Raw genomic sequence first — 15,487 nt, 5'->3', positions numbered from 1 at the left:
AGCAGAAGGCAGAGGCAATGCTGCAGGCTAATCACTATGATATGGATATGATCCGGGAGTGTGCAGAGAAGGTCGCTTCCCACTGGCAGCAGCTGATGCTGAAGATGGAGGACCGTCTCAAGCTTGTGAATGCCTCTGTTGCCTTCTATAAAACTTCTGAACAGGTACAGAAATGCTACATGATCTGTGTTTGCTTTGGCTAATTCTTCAGTGTGGCATGAAACAGCATTACCAACAGAAATGCTACATGATCTGTGTTTGCCTTGGCTAATTCTTCAGTGTGGCATAAAACAGCATTACCTTAAAAATTTGTTTACTAGGTTTAGTTATATTTACTAATTTGGTAACAACTGCAGTTATACAAAGAAAGCAAAAAGCAAATCCTCTTACGACCTGCCATAGAATGAGAAACCATATATTGGAGCCTTTTCATACGTAAAAGAGTCTTAGAAAACAATAACTTTTTACCAGGCCTGTAGTGACATGACAAGGAACAATAGTTTTAAACTGAAATGCAGTGATTTGCATTGTATGTCAGGAAGACGTTTTTTGCAGTGAGGGTGATGAGGCACTGCAACAGGTTGCTTGGAGAAGTTGTGGATGCCCCATCCCTGAAAGTACTCGAAGTCAGGTTGGGCATGGCTTCTAGCAACCTATCTAGTGAAAGATGTTCCTGGCCATGGCAGCAAAGCTGGACTATAAATGATGTTAAAAGTCCCTTTCAACCCATTGTATTACAAATGAGTATTAGACAAATTGTATTAATTGGTAAGAGACTACAGTGTAATTTGTTTGGCTATACTTGCTTCAATTAACAAACTTCAAAGAAGGTACATGACGAAAGTGCAGTGACTATTGATGAAGGCTGAAACCTTCTGCCTCCTGTATCACTTTACCTTTTAATATTCCTCATATTTTTTTTTATTAAGAAAAGTTTTGTAGAACACCTTCAAGCTGGAACACACTGTGCAAGTTGTATTGAGGATTTTTGCTTGTTTCACGAAGTTTTGCTTAAACCATAAATAAGTTGCACATAGGCTTTAATGGAAGTACTTCAGGTGGTTAATTCTGGTTTTTGCAAGGGAGTCAGAGAAAAATCAGCTTCATCCTACTTGTCCACAGAAATATTTGGGGGAAGGTTGACAAGATTGCTTCCTATGCAGTAATAACTTAAACCCATCCTGAACTATGCAGTCAGAGAGGCTGAGGAAGATGGACAACTTTAGGGATAGCCTCTGAGCAATTCCACATAAGCAGGCCAATGCTTGCAAACCTATAGCCAAAGTTTGTTGCCTTAAGTCCCTATCAAAACATGTCAGAAGATAGGGTATATGTAAGGGATAGATTGGTTTTCCCTTTTTTAGGCTTGAATTTTGATTTTGTCTTACTGAGTTATGATTATATTGGTCTCTGTTTTCCTGATAGGTGTGCAGTGTGCTGGAAAGCCTGGAGCAAGAATATAAGCGAGAAGAAGATTGGTGTGGGGGAGCAGACAAACTGGGTCCCAACTCTGAAACAGATCATGTTACTCCCATGATAAGCAAACACCTGGAACAGAAGGAGGCATTTCTAAAGGTATGGTCGATGATTTTTATTTTTTATTTTTTTTTTTGGTCTTATGTGCCTTGGAAAGCATGCAGGCAAACAATCACTCTTAGAGTGCTGAAATGGCTGTGGAAAGCAGCAGTGCCCATTTGAAAGCTACAGGTATGGCCTGAACTGCAAAGATGTGGGAAGTGGCATGTTAGCTGCTTCTGACAGTGATTAAGAGAGTCCTGCCACGTGATAAAATTGTAGCTAGTTTTATAAATATATTTCCTGTTGAGCTTCAGTAGATGTCAGGTTCCCCAGTGTGACTGAAGAGGAATTGGAAATCTCTGCTTTGAGCAACTGTCATTCTACAGAATGCTTAAAGGCTGCTGCTCTGGAAGAGATGTGACAGTCACATAGTGCCACTGCTGCCTGTGCATTAGAGCAGCTCTCAGATATACTTGGACTACAGCAGAGTATGGAAGGAAGAAAATTGCTAGACAAGCATGTGGGAGTAGTTGGATTTGTTTAATAGCCTTCAGAGAAATTAAAGGGTTTTTTTCCAACTGATGTCCTGGTGAAGAAAGTTATTGATCAAACTGAATTAAATGTGTAACAGGTGCTTGCAGAGGAGGGTAACTAACTCTGTAATCAAAGACATTTTACAGCATCACCATGTCAGGCTACTAATTGTCTAGAACTTTTTTTGTTACAAACCTTTTTGTTCTCAGTGCATAGATTACAATACTCAAAAACATTTTAGCATAACCCAAAGTATACTGTCAAATAGGTCCTTCTGCAGCTGGCATGAGTTACCAACCTTTGTTTTAAAATGGTATGAGAAATGACTTTGTGTCTTTGTTACTGTATCAGACGATGCTAAGTTTATCTAACCTTTTAAAGTAGCATTTCACACTCCGCATATTAAAAATAAGGCAGCCAGTCCATATGTAGGACTTGGTGTACATTAAAATGAAGGAGACAGCTGAGCTGAGTGTTTTTCCTGCCAGGTGAGTAAGGTTTAACTGCTGTTTGATGGAAAGACTATTTTAATGATTGGCTTGGCTTAGCTTACTTGTGGAAAGATTTAACAAGCAATGCTTTCCAAAATTGTAGAGGGTGAGAAATGTACAAAACAGGGGTGAGGAAAATCCTTAATCCCTATCTGGATGTGTATTTGTGCATCTTCAAATAAAGTAATTCCTCTGACTCTCTAGTTTTGAATGCCGATGTCTTCCTGAAATACCTGCACAGGAACAGTGTCAACATGCCAGGGATGGTGACACACATCAAAGCACCTGAACAGCAAGTGAAAAGTAAGGGGTTTCTTGTTCTTTTTTTTCCCCTCACAAGAATGTAATCTTGGTGGTAGGGTAGTGAAGCCTGCCCAGGTGGAAAAAGTTCTGTCAGGCTTAACAAGAACCAATTAAAATTGCTTGCACGCTTTGAAGGAGCTGCCAGTCTTCAAAGTCTTCTATACTCAAATGAAGTTGCTTGGAATTTATTTATCTGCTTCTTACACCTAATCTTCTTTCAAATGTGCTGCTTTTGTTGAGATAATGAGATAGTGAACTTCCACATGATAATGTTTGTTGTGAAGCCAAGTGTGAGCTGATCACTGTAGGCTTACTCAGGATGTTAGTGTCCCGCACTCTGCAAGTTCCATGAGAGTGTGAGGTTAGATAATCCCTTGAATGATGCCTTTGGGCCCTTCATATAGTTTGAATCAGTACTGAGGAACTTCGTGGAGTATAGAATAACTGGCATCATGTTTAAATTAGATGTGTAGATAGGTAGTAGTTCAGGTGAAGCAGGAAAGAACTGTTACATGAGGCTTGGCTTTTGCTAAGATTAGTAATATATGATGCAGATTTAAAGTGTACTATGTACTCTAGGGAATGGAGAGAGACAGAGACCTGTAGGGCTTTCAGGGACAAAAGTGCAAAAATTAATAGGGTATGCATAACTGATGGGTGAGGTGGGCAGAACAGAGAGCAGAGAGATTCAGAAGTAAATATTCCATTTTGCTAATTTAATTGCCAGTCGATGTGACTGCAAAAACTCGGGCCATGCTACGGACTCAAACCCAGAGAAGTCTAACTGTATAATTAATTGCTGTTTCCAACTACCTAAAGGGGAGTTAGGCATATGTTGGAGCCAAACTCAGAGGAATGTGGAAGTAGGTCCTGAGGAAATATGTTGGAGCCAAACTCAGAGGAATATGGAAGTAGGTCCTGAGGAAGAGTTGCAGCAAGGAAAATTCTGAGGGTTACAGCAGGATGGAGTAGAGCAGGTAGCCCAGAGAGAGGTGGTAGAATCTCTGCCCTTAAGAATTTTTAAATCTTAGTTGAACAAACCCCTGAAAAACTTGAGAATCTCTGCCCTTAAGAATTTTTAAAACTGAGTTGAACAAACCCCTGAAAAACGAAGTTAGTCCTGCTTTAAAGAGGAGATAGAAACAGATGGTCTCCAGAGGTCACTTCCGCTCTAATTTACTTGATGAAGGTATTACAAAAGGGCATGCTCACTGTTTCACTTTACTACAAGGTGAAAAGAGTTTGCATTAAACTTACCCATGTATCTGGCACTACTCAAATCGAAGATTTCCCTGTGTTCAATTTTTTTGTGTTGGAAAAAAATAGGGTACTGGCTGTGATTTTCACTCGAGGAAATAATTGGAAGCTTTGAGCATGTAGAGCTAAAACAAAGGATTGTTTTTCCTCTGCTCCCAAGACATCAGCATTTACAGGAGTGTACAAGACAAAATCTCCACACAAATGCTGATAGCATCTATAACTGAAGTGTTGTTGACATAGTAATGAAAACAAAGCAGAAGCAAGCAGGAAGTTGTAGCTATCACACTTACTGAGTATTAGGCAAACTTTTTAAAAATTCAGTTTTGAAGTCTATGAAATAACAGTCCTTCTGAGACAGGTAAATGTGTTCAGATGAGGAAAGAGTAGAAAAGCCTCTGCTAATGTCCCTAAGAATTACAATTATATGTCAGAGCCATTGTGCTATGCATATTCTATGTACATTTAAAATTCTGGATGAGTGTTTAAAAAACAACAAAAAAAGAAGCAGAAATCCCCAAGCAGGAAAAAAGTAAGCTGTGTACTCTTAACACTTTTTCCCCTCTATAAGCCATGTAATATATGCTTCTGACACTTAAACATGAGTCAAGATAGAACTACAAGGATTCCTTCCTTTTAGATCTCAGTGGTATGGTGGTACCTGAACAAGTGATTTAAAAGTTCACTCTCATCTTTCTGTTCAAATATGCATATAAGGGAAAAAATAAAGCTCTTCTCATCTCTTTTCTAAATAGAGGAAAAACTCCAGAGTGTTAATTTTGTTTTGGTGAAATAGAGGTTACCTGTATTCTACTAGAGCATTACATGCTCATACTCAGCTGTATGCTTGAAACTGGCAGACTGCAGTCACTATATAATATATGAATCAATGCTTTAAAAACTTGAGAAACCATTGAATTTCTGCAGAAATGCTGAACATTTTTCGAAACCCTCATTCAGTGGCATACTTGACCCTTGTTCCCATCTGCAGATTATGATACCTAGAAAGGCAATGCATTGATCTAGGCCAAGTTTGGCTAAGCACATGCTTCATGGGAAACAGGAATTAAAATGGTACGGAACTCTGAGAGGTGTCTTTCTGTCCCTGCGTACCAGTGTAAATAATTTCCTTGATGTGCAATTTAAGAGTATCCAAATACTGTCTCATACACCATGGCAAAGCTGAATTTTAGGAAGGAGTTGTGGCCTAAATCTGTGTTGTGGCAGGTGGACTCAGCTGGTGACAACTACTGTAAGCTCACAAATGGAGCATCTTCATCTTTGCTCCTGCTGCTAAGTTTGTGTTTCTCTGTTACCTGTCTCTACTGTACAGGCTATGACTGAACATAGTACAGTAACTTGTCTAATGGTGCTTATATTTTTAGATAGGTTGATAAGAGGGTACAAGATGCATAAAGACAGCTGAGAGCTCTCTGGGCCTGGAGAATAAGCTCAAAGTTCAGGAAACAATCCTAACAAATGTTAAAATCAAAGAAAATAACAGCAGGGACTATAGTTGAGATGGCTTGAAACAGAGCTTTTTTTTTCCGAAACCTAGTATTAAATACTGATGTTCTATAACTTCCTGAGAGTATTTTATAGAATATTTTTCTCCTTCTTGTCAGTCCAAGAAATTAATGGCAGTAACACTAACAATGCCTAGCCAAATATCTCTCACTGCCTTGCCATCTGTATCATGTCCTGACAGAACAAATGCTGATCCAATTTAGCTAAATTCACCTTGCTTGCTCTTTGTCAGAACTACTTTGCATGCATCACTATCAAGATGTCTCTTTTTATATGGTGTGTCCAATTGGGTGTGTTGCACTGTATAATAGTGTCCCTCCCACCCACCTCATCTCCCTGCCTCCCAAAATCTGGCACATATTCTGAGCAAGCATTTTGGAGGTGACATAAGGCAGAAATAAAACTGCCAAAGCAGGAGAGGCTCATAGCAGATCAGCTCATAGCTTGGCTAAGGGACAGATCAGTTGAGGCATATTTGAGTGGAGCCTGACCAGCAGAAAGAAAACCTTGACTGCAGTGACCAGATTCCAACAAAAAGCAAGTTCTGGGTGATCTCAGCACCCCGTGGCAAGTGGGAATACTGTGCTTCCAACCAGGAGGATGTTGGCGGTGATGCAGACAGGTTTCATAATTCCCAGGGAGGCTGTCACAAGTGGTTGTGTTTGGTCCCAGTTCACTGATGAGGCACACAGAGATACTTTTCCCCGCAGCCTTCCTTTTATTTGAGCTTTTCTGTCAAACTGTTTCTTGGAGTTGTTGGCTTTTGGGATGTAGAGCATGGTGGACCTGCACAGTGAGCAGGGTGGAATGTAGAAACCTTTAAGACACCTAGCACCTGATAGTCTCCAAGTAACTGTGGAAAATAGCCAGCTGTGGGTCTAAGTAGAAAAGCAAGTAAAGCATTAGTGTGAAGAATGTGCCTTTTTTGTGGTCCCTTCTGCTTCTGCTAGACCTCCCCTTTAGCTCTGTGCACTTCTGACAGAATCACCTGAGACATTGGGTGTCCTCATTTCCCTGTGTGTCAGCTTGCCATCTGGGTTTGCAGTAGCTGCAAAGTCAAGTAGGGCTGCTGCTATGGAAGAAGCAATGGGTAAAGTGAGCTTCACAAGAAACTGCTAGAATGACTGCTTTTGACAAAAAAACCATAAGCATTAAAAGAGCAGAGTTCAGATAAAATCTTCTGCATATTATAAACAGGGAGGTCTTTGATATTCAGGAAGAATTTAGAAGTCAGACATGTGGAATTACATTATGGGATTTGTATGTGATTTCTCAGTGGCAGACTGTTTCTGATACTCAAGAACAGAATAAGAAATTGTGGAGTTAATTAATTGCCTGGAAATTTTCTCAGGGCTTAAATTTGCTCATATTTGAACAAGTCAGCTTACTCAATTATACCGTATTGGTTTTGATTTTTTTTTTTGTGATAGATAATTACAAACCTAGTAATTGTCTATTTTTATTTCTTGGGTTTTTGTTCATATAATAACTACTTATGCTGCATTTGATCTTGTGGTGACCTAAGGTTATATATTTGTTCATATGTATTAAATCATTAAAATACTTTATAGGATACTGCTATATTAAAATCATTTTTTTGGTGATTACTATGATGATTACTTGTACCTGCTCATTCTTTCTGAGGAAACTTCATCAAGAGCCATCCTTACCAGACTACATTTTTAATTCTGCTGTCAGCAGTGCTGGTCCCTGTGTGAAAAATAATTGAGAGAAAAATGTGTCAGTAGTAACTTTTAATTACGTCTTTACTTTCTTTAACCAACATTTCTGTAAGTCATGAAAAAGGGACCCTGTGTTTCACGAATATCGGGAGAAAGCAAAGCGTAACAGAAAGAGTAAGTGTATTGTAAATTCTAAAATCTAAAGTAGTTTATTTCCCTGATTTTGATGTGATATTTCAAATCCGGTTGTCATAACCTCGGTTGAAACTATTTTCATTTCTTCAGATATCTTGAATGAACTCTTCCAGAGGGAGAACCGTGTGCTGCATTATTGGACCATGCGTAAAAGACGTCTTGATCAGTGCCAACAGTATGTGGTGTTTGAAAGAAGTGCCAAACAGGTGAGGGTTTTATATAAAGATCCTCAAGGGTTGACATGCAATGTCTTGTCCCATGGTAACAAATTTTTCATTGACTTCAGTTTTTCAAATGGCTGAAAGGTCAATTATTAAAATAGAAAGTTAAATTATTTACTTTTCCTTTAATACAGAACAACTAAATTTGTAGAGCCAGGTCGTCTGTACTGCTGTAACTTAAAGGTAGTGTTTTGCTTCTGCTAGCTTCATCTGGTACTGGCAGATCTCATTTCTGCAAGCTTGTGTTTGACAAATTGTTACGCTTGTTAAGTTTTACCCACACACCTAATTTGACTGGGGAAATAACAGGCAGCAACATTTTTCTCAGACACTGCAGAAAAAATATCTAATTAAGTTGATTGGCAGTTCTAGAAATCTGACAAGTTGGATAACTCATTAAACAATAATAACTGAATCACTTTGGTTTTCCAATTCTATGTGTATTTGGTATTGTGGTTTCTTGCATAGTAGATCCACCTCTTTGTATTTTGTCAAGTTTAGCAGTCTGGAAAGAACTGTTAAGTGACCACCACACACAAAAAATCTCCTTCACTAATTAAAACACATGTCATTAAAATAAGTAGGGGGTTCAAGGCAGAATTAGTAACTAGAATGATCCGCAATGTTTTATTACTGGTTTGTTGGGGTTTTTTTAACTGGATATAGGACAAAGAAAGGAAGCTATCTGTTCCTGTTCTGCAGAAAAGGACACGCCCATAGTGTGAAATATAGTTAGTTCCACTTTAAAGGACTCAAAAAACTAATTTTTATTTTTCTGACAGCGAATTTAGACAAAAGTTCAAACACTAGTGGTCTGTTTTATTCTCTCGAAAGAATTCTCAAGTCTGTCTTTCATGCTTTCACAAAGAAATTACTGCAAGATAAATCTTAGAGTGCATTTGAAGATTGATACCTGTTTAAAACAACAACAACAACACCCCTTCCCTGCCCCCCACCCCACTTTTGAATAACCTTAATTTCAACCTCTGCCAAGCACATGATCTACTTGCTTTTGTATAGAGATTACTGACTAACAGGCAAATACTAGAGATAAAGATCTGTCAGCATTTTCACTGTGAATCCCATTTTTCAGCAATCACCAGTTCAGTCATCGAAAAACAAAGCAAACCAAACTGTATATGGGACACCACACTGATTAGCCCAAAAAATTGAGATGTTGCTGTCTTTCATTTCTGTTTGGAAGTTGGAAGGAGACATTCTTTGTGCTTTCAGATCTTGATGCCCTGCAATGTACAGTTTGTAAGCAACAGTAGACAATGGTAGATTCTCAGATCCTTCAAGAATTAAGAGCTTTACCTGATCCCTCAACTGATTTCCCCAGTTTGTGTAGTGATACCTCACATGAAATTAGAGCTGATCTAAACTGTAGGAATTAACATCAAGATGAACTTTCTGTCAAATTGTGCCTCTAGAGAACTGTCAACAAGTTATGAAAGGACAACACTTCATTCTCATGGCTGGGGGATTGAAACTAAATGATCTTTGAGGTCTCTTCCAAACCAAACCATTCCATTATTTGGGGCTGGGAAGTTTTTGTTTATCATTCATTCCAACATTGTGTAATAAACCCACTTAAAAAAGGTAGAAGTGAAAAAGTTAAAAGCGAAAAGTGTCAAATGCTGTTAGTAATACCAGCGATGGCCATGCTGCCTGTCCATATCAGTTTTCACTTACAAAGATTGACATTAGAATGACAAGGGGTGTCATAGAGGTGTTTGGTTAAAATGTGGATTTTTTTGCTAGTAGTCCAGGAGTTGTTGGTTTGTTTCCATTGGCAAATTTTTAAAAGCATAGGCCCATCTCATCAGGCTTGCGTGTGCACTAGTATGTGACTAGGTAAATGGCATCCTAGCATTCACACTCAGTGTTGAGTTTTGAAGGCTTTGTACTCACTCTAGTTTTTTCATCAAGAGGGATAAAAACATCCTAAGTGGAAGTAGGATAATCACAGTTGTTCCATCACAGCCTTGATGAGCTTTTCTGATTCTGTGTGAAGTTATGCTCTTGAAAGATACATATCTACTATGTACCAAGATAAAACTTTTCTTATTCTTGGTAATGTGGATAGATCAACTCTCTTAATTTCAGTTTACCCTTTTAAGGGAAGAGTGAGGACCCACTAACAATCTACTTTTTCTCTTGAGGTATTAAACTTTTATCTAGTGCTGTACATATTTACTGAAGGCACAGCAGATACACGTGCATTTAGTAATAAGATGTTTCTAAGCAAGCTGTATTAACCTCTTTGAACTTCTGACACTGGCTTTGTTAGAAACAAGAAGTTTCTAAGTTCACACACCTGTGCATACTGCTGTAGGTAGCCTGCATTTAGAGCTGCAAAACAGTCTTCAGTTGGATTTTTACTGTTATGTGACAGTTTGAGAGGACTTTTTTTTTCCAGTAGCCAGAAATTACTCATGACCACTGAGTTATGCTTGAAAGAGCAGCAAGACTTTTTTTTTCCAGTAGCCAGAAATTGCTCATGACCACTCAGTTATGCTTGAAAGAGTAGCAGATATTAATGGGGGTAGAACATATATAATAACATGGATCAGCATTTTTCATAATAGTGCAAGAATAAGGTGTCAGGATGTGGAAGGGAAACAGTTTGCCTTTGCAGTTCTTAGTTCTTTTTCTGCCTTTACATACTTTAATTGGTTTAACTGATACATCTCACCATTCCTTCTCTGCTGCAGGTTTAATTTCTAGGAGCACAGACCATACTTTGTGAGGCTGAAGAGGGAAGTGATAGTTAAACGTTATGTGCTTGGAAAGTTTAGCCTGCACATTTGGTGGTCTTATGTCCATTTTTACAAGTTGGAAAATGCATATTTCTGAGTACAGATGTCCTGTGTGGCACCAAAAAAGTGATTTTCCCCCCCCCCCTCAGCTGGGGAGTATACTACCAAAACTGTGAACACAGTCAGGTAGAACCTTTTAATAGTGTACTGCTTTAGGCCTGTGGTACTGGACTCCCTGAAGTATTCAGATTCATATGTCATTCTTAATGTTTTAAGCATTGCTTCATAAACTAAGCGAATTATTTCAGAGTTACAAGCTGTTTGATATTGTAGAGGTATTAGATGATTGCCACAAGTGACATGGAGTAAAATTTACCTGTAGTCAATCTGTGTATGTTGAAATACTGATTGCAAGTGATTGATTTATATTGGAAAAAAATATATTGTCTTTTCTCTTTTCCTTCATTATTGCTTTATTTAGGCTCTGGAATGGATTCATGACAACGGAGAGTTTTATTTGTCCACACATACTTCCACTGGTTCCAGTATCCAGCACACTCAAGAGTTGTTAAAAGAACATGAAGAATTTCAGATCACAGCAAAGGTAAAATAAAGAGAAAAAAACCATCACAGAAGAGTAAGAGTTAGAAGGGACCTCTGGGGATCATCTAGTCCAACCCCGCTGCCAAGGCAGAGTTGTCTATAGCAGGTTGCCCAGGAATGCATCCAGGTGGATTTTAAATGTCTCCAGAGGGTGAGACTCCACAACCTCTCTGAGCAGCCTATTCCAATGCTCTGCCACCCTCAACATAAAGAAGTTTCTTATGTTGAGGTGCAACTTTTTGTGTTTTCGTTTATGGCCATTGCTCCTTACCCTGTCTCTGTGCACCACTGAAGAGAGTGCACATTCCTCTTGACAGCCACCTTTGAGATACTTGTATGTATTGTATCTCAGAGCCACCTTTGAGATACTTGTATGTATTTTATCTCAGTCTTCTCTTCTCTAGACTAAACAGCCCCAGCTCCTGCAGTCTCTCCTAGTAAGAGATGCTCCAGACCCCTAATCATCTTGATGGCCCTCGGTCGGTCCCTCTCCAGTAGCTCCTTGTCTTCCCTGAACTGTGGAGTCCAGAACTGAACACAGTACTCCAGATGTGGCCTCACCTAGGGCTGAGTAGAGGGGGAAGAATCACCTCCCTCAACTCGCTGGCCACACTCTACCCTATGCACCTCAGATATCATTTGCCCTCCTGGCCACAAGGGCACACTGCTAGCTCATGTTCAGCTTGTCATCCACCATGACGCCCGGGTTCTTCTCCAGAGAACTGCTCTCTAGTAGGTCAGCCCCCAACCTGTAGTGGTATTTGGGGTTATTTCTACCCAGGTGCAAGACCCTACAATTGCCCTTGTTGAACCTCATAAGATTTCTCTCTGCCCAGCTCTTCAGCCTATCAAGGTCTTGTGTATCAGCCACTCCCCCTATCATCAGCAAACTTGATTAGGTGCATTCTATCCCTTTGTGCAGGTTGTTGATAAACAAGTTGAATGAAAATTGAATTATGTAACATTTGAAACAAAAGAAAAGAGCTGAATTCCCCTTGACCCCCAAAAAATCCCCCAAGGGTATGTCCGTCAATATCTGTTTACTTGCAGTGAGTTTCTGTATTTCTCCTGGGAACAGAATAAACCAGAAGATAATCAGCAGATAGTCATCATTACTGGAGCTCCATGAGCCCTATGTGCTGTTGATTTCTCATGGCAGAATCGTAGTGAGATTGCTTAAAAATGTTTTCAATACCTACAAACCTTGCAGGGCTTTTGATTTGCACTTTTATGTCCTCACGACTGTGGATTACTGAACGTTTATTTAGGATATAAAACACAACAAGGCATATTATCTTTCAGCTGTGACTTAATTAGAAGATAATAGAAAAATTAAAGCTTTATTTTTTAGGTAACTAATTTTAGTAAAGTATTCTGTGATTCTGGTATAAACCTTTTTGAGTCATGGCAGCACAATGTTGTCCTACATCTCTGGAGGCCTATACAGAGATGCATATGTTGCTGGTGAGGCTAACCTGTTTTCACATGTGAAAGACAGACAACCAGCGTATGACTGAAGTGCCTGAGTTTATGTAGCCTTGTCTGTCTCTGTGTTCTATTTTGTCACCTGTTTCTACCCCTTGGTTCTCCAATCTTCATAGACAGATAATAGAACCCAAGAAAGTAAGCAAATGTACATTTGTATGAAGGGATCATCTCAGGAAGAGACTTGGAGATAGAGTTGATCATGGAATATATGGGAAGGGAGAAAAGAGGATACAGAAAGAATGGAGATCACTTTTGATTTTCAAACCTGGATTTTCTTTGATCTGAGCTTTGCTCTAGCCTTTGTTCTGCAGGATCCCTTCCAGCATGCAGAGCACTACTGCTCCCCCTCGTTTCCTCTGTCAGCCTGCAGATGACGTGGGTGCCCATTTTGAAAGGATGTTGTTTGTGCCACTCCCTTGGCATTTCGCTACTGACCGGGGGTTGCATTAGCCCTTGCTGATTCCACACTGAAAAGAAATGCTTGGATGAGGGACCGTTAGGAAAGAAGAATTTAAAACAAAAAGCAAAACAAAAGAAGAAGAGGACAAGCTATTAATTTTTTCAACTGACAAAACTGAGTCAAGTTTTTATTGACTGTTTTGCTTAACTCCCTATTACCGAGGGCCCTGACAGTACACTTCATTCTGACATGCTATCAGAGAGAAAAAAGTGGATGTATAAACTCATCCATTGTGGATGACTTAAGATTTACATGAAAGAGAGTGCATAGTCTTAGGCAGCTTGCTCTTTGAGAAAAGCCCTTAGTCACAGATTTGGTGATGCCTACTTGTTCTCTTAGATTCTCTTGAACAACTGAATGGCAGCACAGCCTTCAGGTGTATCAGCCACTCCTCCCGCACAAAAGTCTAAAAAAGATCAAAGGAATACAGTCTTAGTCTGTTACAGTGTAAAGCATATAACAAGACTTATCTCCATCTCAGTGTTTCAGCGGTGTCTAAAGGATGTAGATACTTGAGACTGTGGACCAGGTCTAATACCAGTGCTTCAGTGGTAATGAACAAAATACCGTCTATGGCGTCAAACCCCCTCGTGCTATTTTTATGTAGAAAAAGGGTATCTCTTTAAAGGAGTTCTGGGAATAGAGAGGAAGAAAGTAGCTCCTTTGGTGACTTCTCCAATTGCACTCAGTAACAAGTTAACCAAAATGACCCCCCACATGACAGGTAGAGCTAGTAACTGTTCGATATTTTCCTGTTTTCATAGCAAACCAAAGAGAGGGTGAAGTTGTTGATACAGCTGGCTGATGGCTTTTGTGAAAAAGGGCATGCTCATGCAACAGAGATTAAAAAATGTGTCACAGCAGTGGACAAGAGGTACAGAGACTTTTCCCTGCGCATGGAGAAATACAGGACCTCTTTAGAGAAAGCTCTGGGTATTTCCTCCGATTCCAATAAATCGGTAAGAGAAATTTGAGTGTGATGACAGACAAACAAGCTTTGCTTGCATTTGATTTAGTTATCATTTTCTCCTGTCTCCTTCCTTAATCAATTCTTCCTTTCTTTAATAAAGAGCAAAAGCTTGCAGCTGGATATAATCCCAGCCAGTGTCCCTGGGTCAGAGGTGAAACTGCGCGATGCTGCTCATGAGCTTAACGAAGAAAAACGCAAGTCTGCCCGCAGGAAAGAGTAATACATTTATTTATTTTTAATCCATAAGAATGCATAAGTCAATCCTGATAATGAAACAACTGTCACAGCTTGTCTGGCAGCTTAGAAATCATAAAAATGGTAAAAAGAGAGTGGTATTACTCAGTAGCTTCTATTGCCATTTATTCACATGCTTGCTCTCACAGATAATTCTAGAATGCCAGAATCTTAAACTTTGAAAAGTATGTTAGACTTCTTTTAACATGCCTTTTTTCTTTTTAGAAATAATGTGAAATAAATGTGTAAGGGGAGGAGGAAAGACAAAAGTTAAATGACTGTAACAAGTGAAAAGTGTTAGAGAAAAAATTCCGTCTCTTTCCCCATTTTTTTTGGTGCTGGTTAGTAATGGAGGGATGTTACCTCGTATGTTTCCTTCATCTGTTGTCTCTCTTCGCATTTCAGTTCTCAGATTTTTTTCTTGCAGCAGTGGAAAAAGCAAAAGCCGATGAGGAGAAAGATGTGTTCTGGTTATTATGCATTCGTAATGATCTAACAGACTGAGCTTTGATTATTCTTTCTGTTTTCACCTAAGGTTCATTATGGCTGAGCTAATTCAGACAGAGAAGGCTTACGTAAGAGACCTCCGGGAATGCATGGATGTAAGTTCTCTTTTTTTTTCACTAATCTTTGAAGGCAAGATTCAATCCACTGCTTTCTGTTTCTTTCTGGTTTTAACAGCTGAGCATGATTGGTTTGCAGTCATAGGAACAAATTAAGTATCTTTACTGCTATTAAGGAGAAACTTAGAATTGCATCTGATAACAGCCATTTCAGAATTCATCCTTCATGTTTTGCTTTTGTCAGTACTGAGTTTGAGCATTTGTTCCTTTCCCAATTCATAATTGTGTGTGGGGGTTTTGTTTTGGAGAGAGGAGGGAAAAAGGAGGGGTTTACTTTATTTGCTTTGCTAGCAATAGAGAAGAGCTTGTGCTAATTCTCTTATTATCTGTATCACATGTTCTGCTACTGGCTGACTTTTTGAATAGAAATTCAGAGAGATTCCATGGAAAAGTGCCCAGTAATTGTTATGCTGAAGCAAGTAATGTTCAGTGGTAGCTGTTGCACAAAGCATGAACTTCTAGACTGCAGACATGACCTTGATAAGGAATATCCTGAAGCATTAGAGGTTGTCAAGAACACTGTGCATTTTAAATTATGAAGTCTCGGGGACTATGTTAAATTGTCAGTTTTAGAACTTTGATTTCGCTGTCAAAATCACAAGGTGTATTTGACACAACA

At 39.2% G+C, this 15,487-nt stretch overlaps 1 protein-coding gene across 1 annotated transcript in view; it reads left to right on the top strand.

The window, feature by feature from the left end:
- The window catches only part of TRIO (trio Rho guanine nucleotide exchange factor), a gene marked incomplete at its 3' end in the record, with an annotated part of 158,167 nt that overhangs the window by 70,956 nt on the left and 71,724 nt on the right, over positions 1 to 15,487 (top strand). The window contains exons 16-23 of the mRNA XM_009075227.1: positions 3 to 164; positions 1,426 to 1,580; positions 2,728 to 2,846; positions 7,598 to 7,713; positions 10,972 to 11,094; positions 13,806 to 14,000; positions 14,112 to 14,227; positions 14,781 to 14,847. Of these exons, the coding sequence (XP_009073475.1) occupies positions 3 to 164; positions 1,426 to 1,580; positions 2,728 to 2,846; positions 7,598 to 7,713; positions 10,972 to 11,094; positions 13,806 to 14,000; positions 14,112 to 14,227; positions 14,781 to 14,847 (1,053 nt within the window). The remainder of the gene's footprint in view (positions 1 to 2; positions 165 to 1,425; positions 1,581 to 2,727; positions 2,847 to 7,597; positions 7,714 to 10,971; positions 11,095 to 13,805; positions 14,001 to 14,111; positions 14,228 to 14,780; positions 14,848 to 15,487) is intronic.

This window comes from Acanthisitta chloris, unplaced genomic scaffold (assembly GCF_000695815.1).
Source record: "Acanthisitta chloris isolate BGI_N310 unplaced genomic scaffold, ASM69581v1 scaffold5475, whole genome shotgun sequence".
In the NCBI taxonomy this organism is placed as follows: domain Eukaryota; kingdom Metazoa; phylum Chordata; class Aves; order Passeriformes; family Acanthisittidae; genus Acanthisitta; species Acanthisitta chloris.
The sequence above is the reverse complement of the archived record's forward strand: the minus strand, read 5'-3'. Positions and strand labels throughout refer to the sequence as shown.